Genomic DNA, 20,733 nt, shown 5'->3' on the forward strand with positions numbered 1-20,733 from the left:
TTAAACAACTGTGACATTGTTGAACAGTAATAGCTGATGATAGACTCACTGGTGGAACAAGTTGCCCACTTTCAGCCCTTCTGTGGCGTCACTCACCTTTAAAGAAATGCCTCTGAAGACTCTCCTTTTCAGCAGATACCAATACCCACTATGTTTAGTAATGCAGTTTTATTTTTTGGTTCTCTAATGGAATATTACAATATTACTATTCTTTTATGAATGGATCACAGATTCATATATCAAATATTCATTACAAATATCAATTTGTTCTCTTATCCATTCTTAAAATAATATTAGGTGCTACACACATTCTTACTGTCCAAATGTCTGAGGTCTCAGGTTTGAATAGGGTAAATATTAAGACATTGGTTACCGTGAGTCTACTGTTGCAGATTTGTCATGTTGCATTTAACCTTTGCTTTCTTTTTTCATGTAATTACTATACAATACAATACAGAATTCAGTGCAGGTAGGATAGTGTTTGACATCTCTGACAGTAACAACTATGACCACTCTTAAGTTTGCTGAACACTTAATGTCATGGGTCTTACACTTTTTTAATGACATTAAAAAAAAAATGCTTATTTGAGGGCATAAAATGTGTTGAGTAATATTGTCAGCAGTACATTTTGCACAATGCAACAATTTAGCATACAAAGTTTACACAATTTGACTGATTAACTGTGTTCTACATTCACTCTAACAATTATATTCCTCCACGTCATCTTCCTTTCATTGGCTTCCGTTGCTGTATTGCTCCTGTTTTAGAGGATATGTCATTAATCACACACTGCCATCAGCATCTCTTGCTCTGCTGGCGTGAAGGTTGTTTCATCACAGACTTGTAATCCATGATTGATCAGCTGTTAAATGCTCCACTCCGAAGGGGTTGCAAATTTTGCCATGAATGTGCATTAATCTGGATCAACCTATCTGGGAATGCATGAGCCAATTGAAATTCATGAACTGGCTATAGCAAGCCAGAATTTCTTCTGTGATGTAGGATTATCTAATTTCTCTTTCTGGATTAGACCACTGAATTCAAGTCGTGGTCTGTATATTTGTCTGTACATACAGTATGTGTATGCTTGTAAAGAGCTTACATCACTTCAGTCTCTACTGAAAAAAGCAGGTTCTGAAAGTGAATGGATGAATGTATTGGTTCTGTTCCTTTGTTCATGTTTAATTAAATATAAATTCTACTTCAGATTGCTATGAGCAGATTTTGATCCCAATTTTGTTCTCTTGGTATAGCTAAATTCTTTGTAAACTTTGACCATTTTAGGTTATATCTGCTCTTGAGGATGACTATCGGCTACCAGCTCCACCAGGCTGTCCTGGTGCACTTCATGCTGTTATGCTGGATACTTGGCTAAAAGAACGGTCAGAAAGACCAGGATTTGAACAGATAGTCTCAACACTAGATAAGCTGATCCGTCACCCAGCTGGTCTCAAGACAGTTGCCACCCACGTAAGCAGGTAGGGTCAGATATAATAACTGTTTTCTTTTATGTGTCTCTTTCAATTCTGCAAAACAAGTTAAAAAAAAAAAAAAAACAGATTTGAAGACGTTTTTGGGGATGGTGGGCATTTGTTCTGGGAGGATCCAAAACAGAATTATCCACTTTTTCCCAGAATGACAATAGGGATGGAAAGAGAATAGTTGCTAAAGGAAATAAACTCATACTTCGGCTATACCATTTTGCCTTGGTCAGATACTGGACCTACATGATGCCATATTGTTGTTTCTTCAATACTATCATCCAATGAGCCTAGAAGGCATCACCATTCAACCAGGTTGGAGCTTGAAGTCCTTGAAGTCATAGCGAAAAAGGACAAATAGCTATTCCATGGTGTATCCTCACAATCTTCCCCCAGTGTCCTCTTGAAGTTGATCCCTGTAAGGTTTGCAAAACATCCAATATTGTGGCAATGCATACTGATTAATTATTTGGTTATATATTATTTTATTATTTATTAATTGGTTTCAGGATAAATTACTTAGATTACAATTCTTTCAGGAAGACACAGCAAACTTTTGTACATGTGGGGTTAACAAAATAATCACTTTGTCCTTAAAGTTGAGGAGTGATCCAGTGTATGAGCAGAACCAAATAGGTAGATTTTTAGCCTTGAGTTAGAAAAGAAGAAAAAAATAAGACAAGAAGTAAAGGTCACAGAGACAAGGTAACTGGAGTGAATAGTTGACTTCCACAAGGGGGTACACCTCCTTTTTCTAGGGAAGGTGGATTCCCGATAAACTGGCTTAAAAAGGATAGCTCCAGAAGGCAATAGTCCCACAGTTTAAAAGTGGTACTCCAGGGCTTATGGTTTAGGAGTCTATAAAACTGGTATGCATTGGATGTCTTTGAGAATGCCAAATTACATTTACATTTACTTGCTTAGCAGTGACTTACATAATTGAATAACATCAGTCTGGGGGACTGTTTGGGAACAAGTCTTACTGAACAAGGATACAAAGTTGATCATCATAAGAGGAGAGCTCAGAACAAAAATACAAGTAAATTACAGTTCCTAGATAATAAAAGCTTATAGTTAATATCAGTTAGGGAGAAATTTACCAGACAAGTGATTCTTGCTTCTTCCACCAGCTAGGAGCTAGAATGGAAAAGATTCTGGACTAAAATTTAATACCACACATAGGTGACATCACCAGAAGCCATTCATCAGCAGACCTGGTGTAGAAGGAGCACAGGACATTGCTTCTGTCTCCATATATATAGGTGCTGATCTGTTGACCATTCTGTAGGCAATCATTAAGGATATGAACTTAATGTGTGCCACTGCAGGGGACCAATGTAGTGATCTGAAGAGAGGAGTTGTATATACAGTACCTGCTTCGGCTGATTCAACAGCACATGTGCCTCTGCATTTTGAATTATCTGTAGCATCTTGGGGACACATGCTAGTACTCCTACCAGCAACAAGTTGCAGTTGTCCAGTCATTATATGAGCAAAATCTAGACCAAGAGTTGCTCCATATTCTTTCAGATAGATAGATAGATAGATAGAAGCAATTTCTTGATCTATCTATCTAACATGGTCCCTGAAGAAAAACTAACCATTGATCACCACCCCAGGACTGCATACCTATTCGCTGGGTGTTAGTGATAATGAACCAAGTTGCACAGAGATGGGGTGCTGAGCAGACAGGCAAACTAGAATAACAAGAAGGTCCACTTTTGCCAAGTTGAGCTGAAGATGGAGTTCATTTACCCCATATCAGTGAGACATGCAGAGATTCTAGCTGATATCAAGTGGTCCTCTGGAGAGAATGACAAGCACAGCTGCTTTCAGCAGCATAACAATTATAAGAGAAACCTTGTGACAACAGCAGATGATAGGGCCCAGTGAGGGGGTGTATAGGGAGAAGAGGAGAGGGCCAGCACAGACCCTTGAGGTACCCCCATGCTTACCTGGTACACCATTGACCGTCTCCATTCCAGCACACATGCACTATCTGCTGCCTATCCTCTTGTGTCCTGGGAGCACATTGCATGCTGGTACCCAGACAGCATATAACTCTCTGTCTCCCAGCTCTAACCCCTCTAGGGCAAACTAAGCACTTAAAGGGAATACTACATACTACCATAAATACAGCATGGTAAACATACTATATGTCATCTTTGCTAGTACATTATTTCCTATCCTGTGCCATCCTTTCCTGCCTGCAATCTTGCTGTCACCCTGAATACAGAGAATAATGTATTGAATAAAAGAAATGCTTTGTTAAGAGACAATTCCTAATTCTCAGAGCCGAAATCTACTGGTATATAAAAAATAACGGAAGCCTTGCATATATGAAGGATACTATCTCTTAATAGAGATGGTTACTGAGATAATTATGCAATTAACATTCCATCACATTAAGGACATACAGTATATATAAATGCTGGACAAATCGAATCATCGCTCAAAGAAGACATTAACAGGGGCTAATTGTTTGGTAACATTCAGTGAAGAAGACTGCTCAGCTTGCTGAAGTTCATTGTAGAACAGTGACCAATGTAACATTTGTCATAGAAATCTAAAGGAAAATCAACATCAACTCCTTTATTCTGATACACATACATGAATTTGAGGTGCAAGGGAAAACAGATGAGCATTTTTTGATTAATGCAAATTTCATTATAAAGAGACATCATATTATACCTAAATCAGTATTTTCGTTGATAGAGTGATATACAGTTTTTTAGTGGTTGTTGTCAGGAAAAAAAAAAACTCATACAGACAAATGCATTATCTTTTACCTTATACTCAACAAGGAAATATGTGCACACTAAAATGATTATTTCATAGAGTGGAGCACTGCTGTAGTTTTTTATGGTGTAGTGTAATGTTAATAAGTGCAAAAATACAGCACAAAAACATGTTTATGCTATTCTGAAGGACTTCTATTATGATGGTACTGGGATATAAATATTTTTGTAACAATGTTAAAGGAATAGTTTGAAGACAAAGTCAATGATGTAAAGCATATACAGTACCTTTGTGATCTCAGTCACTTGATCTAAATCTATCTGAACACTTTTTGTACACAATATATTGGAGTAACCATTGAGACTGTGTTCTACTAGGGAAGAATGGCATTGCAGTAACTCAGTACTGTTCCAGACACTTACAGAATATACACTCACTAGCCACTTTATTAGGTACACTTTGCTAATAATGGATTGGACCCCCCTTTCCCTTCAGAACTGTCATAATTCTTCATGGCATAGATTCAACAAGATGTTGAAAACATTCCTCAGGGATTTTGGTCCATATTGAAATGATAGCATCACACAATTGCTGCAAATTTGTTGACTGCATATCCATGATGTAAATCTCCAGTTTCACCTCATCCCAAAGATGCTCTATTGAATTGAAATCTGGGGCCTCATACATAACGCCGTGTGTAGAATTCACACTAAAACATGACATATGCACAAAAGCGGAAACGTGCATACGCACAAAAAAATCCAGATGCATAAATCTGTGCGAACGCCAACTTCCATGTTCTTCTGCTCCATAAATCCTGGTCAGCGTGAAAAGTAACGCACGTGCACCTGGCTGCTGCCACTCCCCAACTCCTCCCAGAATTATGCCCCTTTGAATATGAAATCGATATAAATAGCCCATAAGTTCAGCGTTCTGTGAAAAGGCAATGGCAAAAGCACGGGGGAAAAATAAGTATTTCTGCGAATACCAGGGAGAGGCAAGGGAAAAAGTACTATTTGTTGGTTTAAGCAGTGATATAATTAACAAAAGGAAATTGATTGAGTGACATAGAGTGTCGGAAAAACTCGAAAGCTCAAGTTCACTAAGTCACACAGTGCCCGAAATAAAAAAGAAGTTGTCAGATATCAAAGTCGCCGTGAAAAGGCAAGTTGTATCCCACCGTCTGAGTGTCATATGAAAGCTTAGTAGGGTACAGAGAAAAGAAAAAAAATAGGGAAAAAAGCTTGAAATGTCAACTTTAATCTTGAAATTTCCACTTTAATCACGTAGTTTATATTGTCATTAAAGTAGAACATCATAAACTTCATCTTAAAATTGTTTAATTCACTAGTTTCTCAAATCCCATCGTAACTAAAGTATCACATTAAATGCTTTGTTTTCTATGTGTTCTTGTATGTGTGCTCTATGTGTGAATCACTATGTGCTTCTCAAATGGGCTTTCTCTTCCTCCGACAGGACACAGAATCTATTACATTCGTGATATTACAATTCTCTGAATAATTTAAATACTGAGATGTATACTTGATATTTCAGTATTCGTATCATATCAAGGGGCGGCACGATGGTGCATTGGTAGCGCTGCTGCCTCGCAGTTAGGAGACCTGGGTTCGCTTACCGTGTCCTCCCTGCGTGGAGATTGCATGTTCTCCCCATGTCTGCGTGGGTTTCCTCCGGGTACTCCTGTTTCCTCCCACAGTCCAAAGACATGCAGGTTAGGTGCATTGGTGATTCTAAATTGTGCTTGGTGTGTGGGTGTGGGTGTGTGTGTCCTGCGGTAGGTTCGCACCCTGCCCGGGATTGGTTCCTGCCTTGCACCCTGTGTTGGCTGGGATTGGCTCCAACAGACCCCCATGACCCTGTGTTCGGATTTAACGGGTTGGAAAATGGATGGATGGATATCATATCAATTAAAGCAAGAATTAAACATGGGATCACGGTGGCGCAGATTGTTCCTGCCTCATGCTTGCTGCGACCTTCGATTAAATTATTTATTGCAGCAGTACTGTCTCTTTCAAATGCACTAACCCCCAATTCCTGTCTTTACTTTTCTTTCTACAAGTACCCAATCACCACACAATCAGCTCAGTAATAGACATTAAGCCATCTGTAAGCTTAGAACGCAGATTCTTCAGAACTTTTAAGGAACATTAAAATATCTTCGTAGTAAATGTTTAATTATTCTATCCATCTATCCTTCTAGTGGCACCGGGGCACCAGCTCCTTGCTAGCGCTGCAACACCATGTCCTCACATGTTTAATCATTAACAATACAGATTATTTAAATGATGTTAACATTTTATCTGTATAATGTAATAAACATATTTTGCTGCATTTCATCTTAAAAATTATCGTCATCATATGTAAATACGTGCTTTATAAAGTGGCTCAGGTTGTGCAATATTATAACTATCGCAAGTTTACAGTGAAGTGATTGTACTTATAAGTACAAACAGTTCTACAAGGAACACTTGATGGACTGATTGATTGCGTTTATAGTTCTTGGGATGAAACTGTTTCTGAACTGCGAGGTCAGTACAGGAAAGGGTCTGAAGCGTTTGCCGTATGGGAGCAGTTCAATAGACAGCATGGCTGAGGCAGCATGTGCTTGATACCGTATACCGATAATTCTCTTTCCAATCAGCTGCTGTAGAGCTGTGATTCTACACTCAGATACAGTGATATAAATACTCTGAGTGGTGCAGTGAGAGTAATATGAAAAAAGGTGATCCACTGTGGCAACCCCTAATGGGAGCAGCTGAAAGAAGAAGAGGAAGGTGCAGTGAGAGTAACAATGCTAAAGCAGCTATGGTATTTGGAATAGTTTGGCCATTCCATGGACCATTATATTGTTACAGGTTAATTACAATCAGATGCCTTAAACTAATAAACAATATGCGGTTAATTTCAGTGTATATGATAAAGCCGCGTCAGGGATCTAAAAAAGAAAGGGAAGTCACACTGGAACAAAAGAACTGCTTTGACGTTGGGTGCCACCAGTTTGCAAAACCAAGTGGAGAACTTGCGTATGTCAAGGTTTGAGCTAGCATGAAAATGTGTGTGGCTTTACTCCAAGTTTAGGTTTTATACATTGCGATTTGAATGTGGAAATGGGAATACTCAACATTTTTGTGCATACGCACCGTTTATACATGAGGCCCCTGGTGACTGTGGATGGCATTTGAGTACAACAACAACAGCAACAACAACATTTATTTATATAGCACATTTTCATACAGAAAAGTAGCTGAAAGTGCTTTACATAATGAAGAAAAATAAAAGACAAAATAAGAAATTAAAATAAGACATTAGTTAACATAGAAAAATAGTACGGTCCGATGGCCAGGGAGGACAGAAAAAACAAAAATAAACTCCAGACGGCTGGAGAAAAAAAATAAAATCTGCAGGGGTTCCAGGCCACGAGATCGCCCAGTCCCCTCTGGGCATTCTACCTAACATAAATGAAATAGTCCTCTTTGTATTTAGGGTTCTCACGGACGGACTTGATGATGATGGTCATGCAGACTTCTGGTTTTTAATCTATCACTGTTGGAACATCACGGTGCTTTGAGTAGATGCACCACCACCAAAAGGACACCGGAAAAAGAAACAGAAGAGAGAGTAGGGGATAGTACAGATTTTAGAGCCACCATGAATAGTTACTATAATGAATTGGATCTACAGAGTATCAGGATTAAATTACAGTGAAGTTATGAGAAGGCCATGTTAAAATAATGTGATTTCAGCAGTTTTTTAAAGTGATCCACTGTATTGGCCTGGAGAATTCCTATTGGCAAGCTATTCCAGATTTTAGGTGCATAACAGCAGAAGGCCGCTTCACCACTTCTTTTACGTTTTGCTCTTGGAATTCTAATGAGACATTCATTTGAGGATCTGAGGTTACGATTTGAAATATAAGGTGTCAGACATTCCTATATATAAGATGGGGCAAGATTATTTAAGGCTTTATAAACCATAAGCAGAATTTTAAAGTCAATCCTGAATGACACAGGTAACCAGTGTAGTGACATCAAAACTGGTGAAATTTGCTTGGATTTTCTTTTCCTGGTTAGGATTCTAGCAGCTGCATTCTGCACTAGTTGCAAACAATTTATGTCTTTTTTGGGTATTCCTGTGAGGATTGCTTTACAGTAATCTAGTCGACTGAAAACAAACGCGTGAACTAATTTCTCAGCATCTTTCAGTGATATAAGAGGTCTAACTTTTGCTATGTTTCTTAAGTGAAAAAATTCTGTCCTAGTGATCTGATTAATATGTGATTTAAAATTCAGATTACAGTCAACAGTTACCCCTAAGCTTTTTACCTCCGTCTTGACTTTTAATCCTAATGTATCCAGTTTATTTCTAGCCTCATTGTATCCGTTATTGCCAATCACTTAAGATTTGAGTTTTCTCTTTATTTAACTTGAGAAAGTTACTATTCATCCATTCAGTTAACTCATTGTCATAGTCAAGAAACTAGTTTGAGATAATATGAGTTTTGTGACATGACGTGTTATCCTGCTGGAAGTAGCCATCAGAAGATAGGTGCACTGCGGTCATAATGGGATGAAGATGGTCAGAAACAGTACTCAGGTAGGTTCTGACATGTAAATGATGCTCAGTAGGTACTTAGGGGCCTAAAGTGTGCCAAGAAAATATCCCCCACACCATTACACCACCACCACCAGCATGAACTGTTGATATAAGGCAGATCAGATACATGCTTTCATGTTTTGATAAAAAATTCTGACCCTACCATCCGAATGTCAGACCAGGCAATGTTTTTCCAGTCTTCTATTGTCCAATTTTGGTGAGCCTCAGTTTCCTGTTCTTAGCTGACAGGAGTGGCAGCTGGTGTGGTCTCTTGCTGATATAATCCATCTGCTTCAAGGTTTGACATATATCTGCAAACCTCATTTGTAACAAGTACTTATTTGAGTTACCGTTGCCTTTCCATCAGCTTGAACACGTCTGGCCATTATCCTCTGACTTCTGACATCTACAAAGCATTTACTCCCAGAGAAGTGCTGCTTACTGGATATTTTCCCTTTTTGGATCATTTTCTGCAAACTCTAGAGATGGTTGTGTGCGAAAATCCCAATAGATCAGTAGTTTCTGAAATTCTCAGACCAGCCCGTCTGGCACCAACAACCATGCCACATTCAAAGCCACTTAAATCACCCTTCTTCCCTATTGTGATGCTCAGTTTGAAGTTCAGCAGATTGTCTTGACAATGTCTATGTGCCTAAATGCATTGAGTTGCTGACATGTGATTGGCTGATTAGATATTTGTGTTAACAAGCAGTTGAACAGCTGTATCTAATAGGTATATGTGAATGCTTGAATGTCAATGTGCATTAAAATGTTCTGGAGATTCTTTTTTATTCAACATGCTATTAAGACTACTGTATGTTGGTGTATCTTCTATTCTGTCAGCTACTTTTGGATATATTACAAAATCTGACGATCTTAACTGCTTCACTAAGGATATAGCGTTTTTCACAAGAGGCATCCATAGTGCTTACACGGTATAGAATACACTGCATGGTTATACACAAAAAAGAATAGTGGATATTAAGTGATTAATCCACATTAATGACAGGTTGGACTGGTCTTGAAACACAGAGGAACTACGTAAGAAAGGGCAGAGCAGGCTCTTCTTCCTTAGGAGGCTGTGTTTCTTTAATGTGGAAAGTGACACTCTTTACATCTTCTATAACTCTGTGATAGCCAGTATGATTTTCTGTGCTGTGGTGTGCTTGGCTGGCAACATCACTTTAAGAGAGGCCCACTGAATCAACAAGGCAAGTTCAGTTATAGGACACATTCTGGACCCCCCTGGAGGTAAGAGCGAAGAAGAGAATTAAAACAAATCTGAGTGTCATTATGAACAATGCTGTACATCCTCTCTCTGACAGTATAACTGAGAGTACTTTCAGCCAACAAATCATTCAGTAGAATTGTGTCAAGAAACACTACTAGGGCTCCTTTACACCAAAACCAACATGTCCGCATAATGCCTCACTGTGACTGTGACAGCCAAGAAATCTTTGATTTTTATTATCATTTTGTATTCATCCTGTCTTATTCCTTGTATCTCTTTGCAGACCTTCCCAACCTCTGTTAAGCCATGCCTCTCCTGACTTTTCCACTATTACCTCAGTGTCAGAGTGGCTGGATGCTCTGAAGATGGGACGTTACAAAGATGATTTCAGTAAGGCAGGGATTACATCAATGGAGATTGCATCTCGCATGACGCTAGAGTGAGTGCTTCAAACTTTCCTCATCATATTATACCTGCTTAATCCTGAGCTGGGTTGCCGGGGGCTGCAGCCAACCCAGGAAGCATAGGGTGCAAGGCAGGAACAATCCCTGTTCAGGGCACCAGTTCATTGCAGGGTGAACATGATAACACACAGGGCCACTTTAGTGTTGCCAATCAACCTAACCTGCATGTCTTTGGACTGTGGGTGGAAACCGAATCACCTGGAGGGAACAACATGCAAACTCCATGCTGGGAGAACTTGGGGCATGAACCTCGATCTCCTTATTGCAAGGCAGCAGTGCTACCACTGTGCCCCTGTGCTGCAGCTATATTATATATTATATTATCATAAGCACTCAAAACAAAATGGTTTGCAGTAACATATCAATCTAATCTTTTAAAAAGGCTGGAGTCTATCCTGCCACCTTTACCAGCACAATGCCTATTTGCAGTATTGGCCCCGGGAGATAACCGAAAACAAATAGGAATAACATTCATAAGTACTACTTAATATTGAAATTGTAACTGTTTTCAAAACGATTAACATGGTATTAAGGGATTGCCCCATAAAAAATAATTGCTAGAAAGAACAAAAAAATCTGAGGTCCAGAACACTATGATCCCTACATAACACATGTGCTTTTAGCTGTAAAATATAGCAAGCCAGTATTTAAATATGTTGAATGACATGACATATGAGTGGTATATGCATATAAAGCAAAAAGAATTAAAAGGCATCTTTACAATATATAGAAGAGTAGATGAAAAAGAAATAAAGATGCATAAATGGAAAAAGTGTTATAAAATGTTTTCTGTGATTTTTCAGGTAAGTAAGATAGAAGTTTTGAGGTAAGATTGTTATGCTCACTACTCAGCTCACATGTTCCTTGTTAATTAGCACAGGCCAGTAAGAATGTCACTGTAGTTTGTACATGTGATAATAATGACCCTATTTGTATGTGTTTCTAAGTCAACTGTTCTCTTTTTTATCTTTTTACTCCCATAGGGACATTCAGAAAGTAGGGGTCACCCTTCTTGGACACCAGAAGAAAATTTTTAACAGTATTCAGCTTTTACGAGTTCACTTGAATCGGGGACAAGTTGAGGTGTAGTATTGATCATTTTTATCAGATTAAAAGTAAAGACTGCAAGGCAAGAGATTTCATAAACTTCATTTAAATCACGGGACAGCATAGAGAGTAATCGGCCTCTCACTCCTCCCCAGAAAACCTAAATGACAAAATACAGTATGTCTTTGTGCTAAACTGTAAAGATATTTAAAATATATGTCCAAAACTGTAAAAATACACTTTTTTAATTTCTTTTGATGTCTGTTCATTGTTTTATTTGTAAAATAAAGTTGTTTTATTTAACTAAAGTCACCTGTAAATTTGTCACGCTTTATGATTTGTTAAAAAAGCATAAATGCAGCCATTGTCACTCATACATACAGTGTACTGTATTTGGGAGTCTGCATTATCCAGTGTAGGGTCATTTGGGCTGATTGATATCACAGCAGCATAAGGTACACAGAAATAACAAGCTTTTGACTGTTAAAGTCACCCAATTCTTATAATACATACCTTTGAAGATATGAGAGGAAACTAGCCTACGAGCAAAAAAAAATTAAAAAAGAGAAACAACAGGGAAAAGATTCATTGCACAATGAGACCCCACTACATAAAACTAGCAGTTACTTATGCTGTCATTGATACAACCACTGTAAACAGGACATCACCCATGAGAAAACCTATCACAGGTACACATCCCCAAGAGAAATTACTGTACAAACTCCTAGGAAAAAGATTAATTCTTCATAAACTAAATTATTAATATGAAGTAGTATGTAACATTCCAAAATACCTGTAGGGGGAAACAGCACTACAATTTTAAAATCATTGCTTCTTTTACAACTGGAATTTCTTGCTTGTCTGCTTCTAAAACAATCAAAATAAAACACACATATGAAAAAGTATTTTACAAATATGTTATATAAAGTTTATAAATACATAAACTTCATATTATAATTTATCTGCTTCTGATAAACCATTTAATGTGCTAAATTCTACAGTAAATCCTTGATGTGAGCCATTTTTTCCTAAAATGTTTGATCTTGCTCTTTTATGACCCATGTGACTTCTGGTTTTTAGCCATAAAAATGTCTCAGTGAAAATATAATGCCACCTTTAATTGCCCCTAGTTAGGTAGAATGTCAAGTTGTTTTTGTTATTCTTTAAAATGAAAATTATCATCAATATGCTGTTTAACAGTAAATTAGTTCATTTTGCAGATTGTGCCAAATTATCAAATAATCTACAAGGAGCTAGCTTAGCTCAGTGAGATCAAGTTTACATTGAAGGAAGTCAAAAAAATTATGAGAAAGACTTAGAGGTTCCATTACTGTACTTAGCCAGTAAATAAGATTGTTGTATATTTCAATATTTCTGATACAACACTAAAGGGTTTATTTTTTTAACATTCTTTCCATTCTGCTGACAGCTACCCAGCAAAGTGATTGGTGTTAGCTGCAATTTATTTATTTGTTTATATAGTTCCACTCTTTCCACATATACACTTTTTGTCCTTCACTTCATAAGACTTTATTTTACAAAATACATTGTTTTGGTTGTATCAAAATATCCACTTCAAGGCAGTTCAAGTGCTAGGACATCAGGACAGTGCCAATAACTTATAAAAGACAATGAAAACCTTTATTAGAATAAATTATGAAACAATATGAGAAAAGAATATGAAGGTGGACTGTGAATATATAATTCATTCTGCCCTCTTGTAATATAGTGCCACTCTAGTGCCTTATGCCAGGATCTTTTCCTGCAGCATTGCACTGTAAGCAGTTTGAAGTGCCAGACTCAACAAGGACACACTAGTACATGTACCAAAATTAAACTAGAAACAAAGCCACCACAGTAAATCATGGATTGATACAGGTCCAAAGTATTATAAAATGTGACACTACAATACCTGTATAAATACAGACTCTGCATTTTATGGCCAACGGTGCTTCTACAGATAACAATTGTCATTTTAGATTTTTGCCAACTTTATATGAATGTGAATAGGTGCAATTTACAAAGATTCTTAATATATGTTAAACTCTTTGATGTTTGCACATATGAAGAAAATAAGGTAGATTATTATTAATAATATTCATTTTGTGTTTCTAATATTTGGACTTCAGTGTCATAACACTTTAAACCCGACAGCAATAGCAATATGTCATCCCAAAGTTTCTCCCCTGTTTATTTATTTTTCTGATTACTAATAGGCACCACACTGTCCTACATATGCATTCATTGAGCTTGGGACAATTCTCAGTTAAATGTTTTCTGCCCTGAACATAAGGCTCCTACCTTCTGCTGGTCTCAGTATTATGTGAATCCTTAGCTTCTCCATCATTCCCAATAGATACCTTGAAGTATCTGAAGATGCCCAAGCATCTGTTAATGGTACTCTATTCAGCACAATATCCAGCATGTCTATAAAGTATAAATATTTCATGTATATTTTGAGCAGTAAATAGATAAGTAGGCACAAACAGCTAAATCTTTACTGAGGAGACCCAGCTTCAAAATGAGCTCTAAATCTGCAGTTCCCAAAAGGAGAAACGTAATTACCCCCAAACCTGCCCGGGGCTATTTACAGTAGAAATGTGACAGCAGGACTGAGACATTTGCAATTATATTTCTTCTATATGTAATAATAGTTAGCTGTTGATAAGTCTATAGAGACTATAGAAGTAACACTAATTGACCTCAACATTTCATTAGTTGGATTGGAAATCACAATGGTTCCCAGAACAGAATGGAATAACCCCTCATTTAGTCAAATTAATTAGTTTTTATTTCTGAAGACCAGATGCTTTAAAATCGGAGGTTAGTAAAGTCCTTTTAATATCTGATCATCTGTAATATTTTGTTCACTGCTGCTGCCTTCTTATTATTTAATTTTAATGACAGTTATATCTCACATTATGTTAAAAGTTAACACATAACACAGGATATTTTTTTTTCTTTGCAAAGACCATGTCATATTCTCCTCATTAGGTCAAAAACAAATAAGCTACTCTAGGTTGGCTTAAGTGTTTCTCTTACATTCCTCATATCAACATAAAGACATTTTATACAGCCCTAGTTATGCACTAAAGCTTACTTGTGAAATATGATAACATTACAGATCAACCAAAGATAATAAACCTCTGACAGGACAAAAAAAAAATAAAAGAGTTTGCCCTAAGAGAAAAAGAATAAGAAGCAAAACATTTCAATAAAGACACAGCAGACAAATGTAATTGCCATCCTGGAGCCGATCCACCATTTAAAATATTATGGCCCATCCTTAGTAAATTTTCTAATTTAATAAGCATGCATATAAAGTAAAGAAAAGGTCATCATTCATTTTCTGACCCGCTTATTCCTGAACAGGTCACAGTGGGTGCTGGAGCTTATCCCAGCTAGCAAAGGGCACAACGCAGGAACAACTCCTTGGACAGGGTGCCATCCCATTGCAAGGCGAACACACACATCAACCATAGACAAGGGCCGATACAGCATTGCCAATTCACCTTACCTGCATATCTTTAGACTGTGGGAGGAAACTGGAGCACCCTGAGGAAATCCACACAGACACAGGGAGAACATGCAAAATCCATGCAGGAAGTACCGAGGACCTCAACCCTGGTCTTCCTACTGTGCGGCAGCAGTGCTACCACTGCACCACAATGCCACCTGTAAAACAAAGATCACACTGTAAAATCTGCCACTTCACCAAACTGAATCTCCTTTATGTCATCAGAATTAGTTTTTAGGACAAGTTTCAATTAAATGTAAACTGCTCACAAAAGAAATGAGCCATGTTTAAACTTGAGGTAGTAGTATTAGACGTAATAAGCTCATAACATCCAACATACTATGGGTTATCATTTCCATTTCACCTAAAGAATCCAAAATAAGATTCTAAGGTGGTATTACTCAACTATTAATAGAAATGCATCCAAAAACCGGGCTAGTATCAATAATCAATTTTTCCAGAGACATACAACCTAGGTTCTGTATGACCTGACCACTAAAAATTACCACAGACTTATTAATAAGGAATAAGTCAGATGAATTTAACATAAGCATCAGCTTTTTTTTTTTTTCAGGAAGTCCAATTCCATTGCCTCTGTGTCATTGTTTATGTATAAAAGAAAAATAATGTTAAATTACATTGACACCAGAAATAGCATGGGAAAATTAATAAAGTATTTAAGTCCAAATGGTAATGACAGAAATACTGAAAAAATAACTATATGGATATAATTGGATTTCCTTGTATTCAATAACCTGCCATTCATGCCTATCATAGCACTGGAGAGTGGCGAAAAGTCTATGTTTGTCTGACATGCAGACAAGAATTTCACTCTGTTCTGTACTCATGACCATACAGTTGTGACTACTACTGCATTTTTATGCATCTATCCCCATGGTTTTTAACCTTTTTAATGTGCTGCTTAGCTCTTTCATAAAGAGCATAGGAAAGTCACTCTGAGCATTGACAGCTCGGCCTACAAAAGATATGAAAGAACATGCAAAATTACAAATCTGTAATAAAGTAAATATGAGTAACAAATGAAAAAGCGGCTCTCCACCATAACTGAGGTATGCCTCTCATTCATTAGGTGGACTTACTCTTAATCACTGTATTTTGCATAGTTACTTTCAGAAAACCTTAGATAAAACACAATTCAAAATGAGGTCCAATCCCTGCTAATAAAAGCAGTCCAACTGAATCATGGTGCATATTCTTCAAGCATGCAAGTAAACATTTCACTGTATTCAGAACACATAACAAGACTGCTACCATACCCACAAAAACATACTTTGGATGAAAGTTTGCCTTGCCTTATTTTCCTTAAACTCCTATAATTCAGATTAAAAGACACACAAGATTAAAAAATAAAATTTCTCCACATGGAAAATTTTAAGACTATGTCATTTAATTTACACATTCAGATTATTTCTGTTAAGTATCCTTCATAATGGAGAGAGAGGTTAGGAGCACACACTGATACAGTGCATTGCCACACCCACCACACGACAAACCAACACAGGATCCCAGATTAGGACCCGAGTGCAGCCATGCAACAGGTGATACCTCAGCACCACACTAGTTCAGATGGAGTGGAATAGTGTGAGTTTTTTTAATGGTGGCTGGAGTGCCAATTCTTCCACCAACCCCCAAGTGTTTCCCTGCAGGTTGGAGAGCCTTCATGCAGGAATGGGTGCAGATTAACATCATACCCAGGACAGAGCAATTGCAGGTTAAAGGCCTTGCTCAAGGACCTGTAACCTGCAACAGAGCAGAGTCCCTTTTGGCATTTTAGGGGATTCGAACTGGCAACCTTCCCGATTGCCAGTGCAGATCCCTAGCCTCAGAGCCACCACTCTTCATAATGGAGATGACATAGAATACAATATAACACACACAACTAATTTTAAAAAAATCAGGTAAAATAAAGAAAAACTAAATAATACAAAGATGGTGGAGAATGAGAATTCTTGGTGTGTAAAGGTGTTCAAGGTAAAGTTGATTCTTAGTAAAGGCACATGAAAATGTAAATAAACCCCATGGAAAATCCTGAACTTTTCAACATATCTGAACAGGAAAAAAGTGCCTACAAATAAAGGTGATATACTTGAACAAGTAACACATAAAACTGACATGGTGTATTAATTCATATAATTTAAATGAAAAAATATGCAGATTTGTCATGTGGAAAAAGGAACTTCATCCCTACTATATATTTATCAGCACTTCACATTGACAAAATTAGATTCAGGTGTTCCAGGTTAGGTAGCAATAATAAGAACCTCCTTAGGGAGCTGGCGGAACCTGACTTATTTAAAGCACAGATATTCAGCATCTGGAATTCCCTTTATTATTTACGTTTGTGGTGTCATCATGCCTAGAGAAAAGAATTCTGTCTTTGAGTCTGGCAAAAGATTTTAAAACATCTTCATGTTATCTGAAATCAATCATTCCACTGTAAGAATAATAATCTGCAAGAGGCACAGACTTGAAGTAACTGCCAATTTGTCCAAGACAAATTTTTGAGACTAAAAAAGTCTCCAAGAATGACAGACTTTCACTGCGAGGTGTGCAGGTAACTGTTGGAAAAACTATTGTCAAAGTGCATGCATCTACAAACAGAAAGAACAGTACAAATTTGACTGTTTCCAGGAAAAAAAACCTTTGTTGTCCATAAGAACATCAGAGCAAGACTACAGATTGTTCCACAAGGCCTGGTGTTTGTCTGTGTGCTCAATGGCAATATGCTCGGAACAGATGAATCAAAGATAGAGTTGTTTGCGCATAGTAACAGTAGACATATTTGTCACAAACCAAAGACAGCATTTCAGGAGAATAACCTCATATCAGCTATGAATTTTGTTGGTGGAAATATTATGGGTTGGGGCTGCTTTGCTTGCTCAGAGCCTGGGCAGCTTGCAGTCATCGAGTCAACTATGAATTATGCATCATATCAAAGTGTGCTTGAGGAGAATGTGAGGCCACCTGTATGAACATTGAAGTTAAGCCAGATCCAAAGCACACTAGCAAATCCTCCAAAGAATGAATCATAAAGAAGAAATAGAGGGTTATGGATGCTTCTTATCAAAGCCCTGATTTCAATCCCATTTAATTGTTGAGGTGCGATTTAGAACAGGCAGCACATACAAGAAAACCTACAAACATCTGAAGGAATTGCTTTGAGGGGTGAATAAAAATAACACCATGTTGATGTCAGACTAGTAGGCAGTTACAACAAGGTTGTGGCAGACTTTGTTTAGGGGCAGGAAGAATCAGCAAGACAAGAGACATTTTGGTGGACTTCCAGCATTCCAAATAGCCTCTGAGACCAGTCAACATTCAGTTCAAGGATGTGGAAGTGGTGCAGACCTACATATACCTGGTGGTTCATGTAAACAGCAAACTGTACTGGTCGGACAACACAGTGGTACTGTAAAAGAAGGGCCAGAGCAGACTGTACTTACTAAGAAGACTCCGGTCATTTGATAGAAACAGCATTTTGCTGGAAATATTCTATCAGTGCTGTAGTCTATTGAGGAAGCACCTTCAGCCCAAAATATGCATAATGCCTAAACAAATTCATCAGGAAAGTCTGCTCCATTACAGGGCTAACCCTGTACACACAGTAAGAGATTGTGGAAAAGTGGATGGTGGCAAAATTAGATGAAGAATCCACTCTGTCCCCTCCAGGAGGTGCTATCTTGGAGCATTTTTACCCACAGGCTTATTCTAAGAAGTGCCTCTGGAGGTCTTTCTGCCTGCTTGTATTAGGCAATTCAATGCTTCCTTACAATAGCCCAAATTAAATGCTTATACATTACTCTTTTTTATTTTGGTATTTCTGCATAATATACATTATTTATTGATTGATTGTATTATTTGTCTTGTATCTTTATCCTTGTTTTTAATGTTTCTGCTGCTGCATGCATCTAAATTTCCCCTTGGGATGAATGCAGTTTATCTAATTTAATGTAATTTCTGCTACAGGGGCCAGTACCAGCTTCAAAGGCAAGGTTCTACCAACATGTGTCCTAGTATACCATTACATTTACTGATATATGCTTTTCAAATGAATGATTAAAATAGCAAATTTTCCTTGTGTTTTTATTCAACCATATCTCAATATCTGTAACAACAGTTTGCATGAATATCTACTATTTGCCTGTTCAATTATGTTGAAGAATTCAACCATTTCCACAGGTGTATGTGCAGTATGTTTTCACATGAGTGTATGTGTTTGCAGATACATGTGTGCATTTTCACCATATTGTTATAGCTTACAGATAAACTAATAATTGAAATAATTTCTCCAATTATTACAAATGTATATGTTTCATACTTGAACATTATTAAGAAGTAATGTTTTAGAGTTATAGTTACTGTAAAAGATTGGAAATGGAAATGAAAAGTTACCAGTTTTGGGCAATTGTCTTATAAAACTTATATTTCCATTTCCTTGGTAATCTTTGATCATTTATAACTCCTCCAACTAGTGTTCATTTTTCTATCCATCTCTAACTCTCTCCTTTATTGCTGTTTCACAGCCACCTTTTGCCTTGAACAAATAGCCAAGGTGTTCAAAATGGTTCACTTGAGTTACTTCTACATTTGTTCTGTTTACGACTCTAACTCTTTCATTCCTTCCTTTACTACTAGTGAAAGAGGGAATCAACAGAATTTTATGTATAGTTTTGCAAAATTGCCTCTAATGTCAAATTCATTTTGCATAACATTTCACAATTGTGATAATCAGAAAATTATAGAATAAGTTTTGTTGGTGCTTATTTATTTATTTTTTATTTTTTTTTTAATTTTTTTGAGTTGGAAAGCAAGAAATAACACTCTCTTAAGAGTTATCTATGGTTAAATATTCTTCCACGGTTGCCCTATATTGCACTTTGATCTACAATGGATCCTTACATGCGGCTCCATTCTCTCTCTTTTCTTACTTATACACGGCCTACCTTCCTCTTTGCACCCCTCATTTTCGATTAGATGTAACATGATCTGCACTGACTTTCTCTAGCTCAGTAAGCTGATTCAAGCCAGGATAATTCCAGCAACTCGCTGGTGGCCACACTCCTAGGCCATGGATCCTGTTTTCCATGCTCCAGTATAAATTTTCGCATGAGCTAAGGTTGTCACTATTTACAACACACCGTAAGTTCTGTCTTTTCAGCATTTACTCTACATCTATGTTTCAAGACTCCTGGCCAACAGTTTCAAGTTTTATTTACAGACATTTGTGACTCAAAACTACAATTATTTTATTGATTCAGCACAGTGCCCCACTGCACATTATTCAGAAGGTAACCTGGGTGACAAATTTACCCATTTTAGTCCCATTATCCAGTCAGAATCATGCATTTAATCATTCACACTCAGATGGTCTTGTTTGTTATCATGAACAATCCCTGCAAAAATCTTTTAAAATTGTTTTCCTGACTATGCTTTGTATGAAAGTAGCACATGTCTTCAAGTTATTCTTATACAGTCAGCTTGTGGTTGTTTACCAGCCTTTTAGCGTATCTTTCATACATAAGCCATTTACTGAAGCAGAGTCTTGGTATTTTGAGTTTAACTCCAGTGAACAAGATGTTCAGAATATCCTCTCGTGACTGATGATTAAACAGTCCTGA

At 37.3% G+C, this 20,733-nt stretch overlaps 1 protein-coding gene across 1 annotated transcript in view; it reads left to right on the forward strand.

The window, feature by feature from the left end:
- The window catches only part of ephb6 (eph receptor B6), a 149,869-nt gene extending 138,059 nt beyond the window's left edge, over positions 1-11,810 (forward strand). Inside the window, exons 17-19 of the mRNA XM_039763745.1 lie at positions 1,286-1,479; positions 10,350-10,505; positions 11,514-11,810. Of these exons, the coding sequence (XP_039619679.1) occupies positions 1,286-1,479; positions 10,350-10,505; positions 11,514-11,619 (456 nt within the window). The 3' untranslated portion in view covers positions 11,620-11,810. The remainder of the gene's footprint in view (positions 1-1,285; positions 1,480-10,349; positions 10,506-11,513) is intronic.
- Positions 11,811-20,733: the final 8,923 nt, after the last annotated feature.

This window comes from Polypterus senegalus, chromosome 9 (assembly GCF_016835505.1).
Source record: "Polypterus senegalus isolate Bchr_013 chromosome 9, ASM1683550v1, whole genome shotgun sequence".
In the NCBI taxonomy this organism is placed as follows: Eukaryota; Metazoa; Chordata; class Cladistia; order Polypteriformes; family Polypteridae; genus Polypterus; species Polypterus senegalus.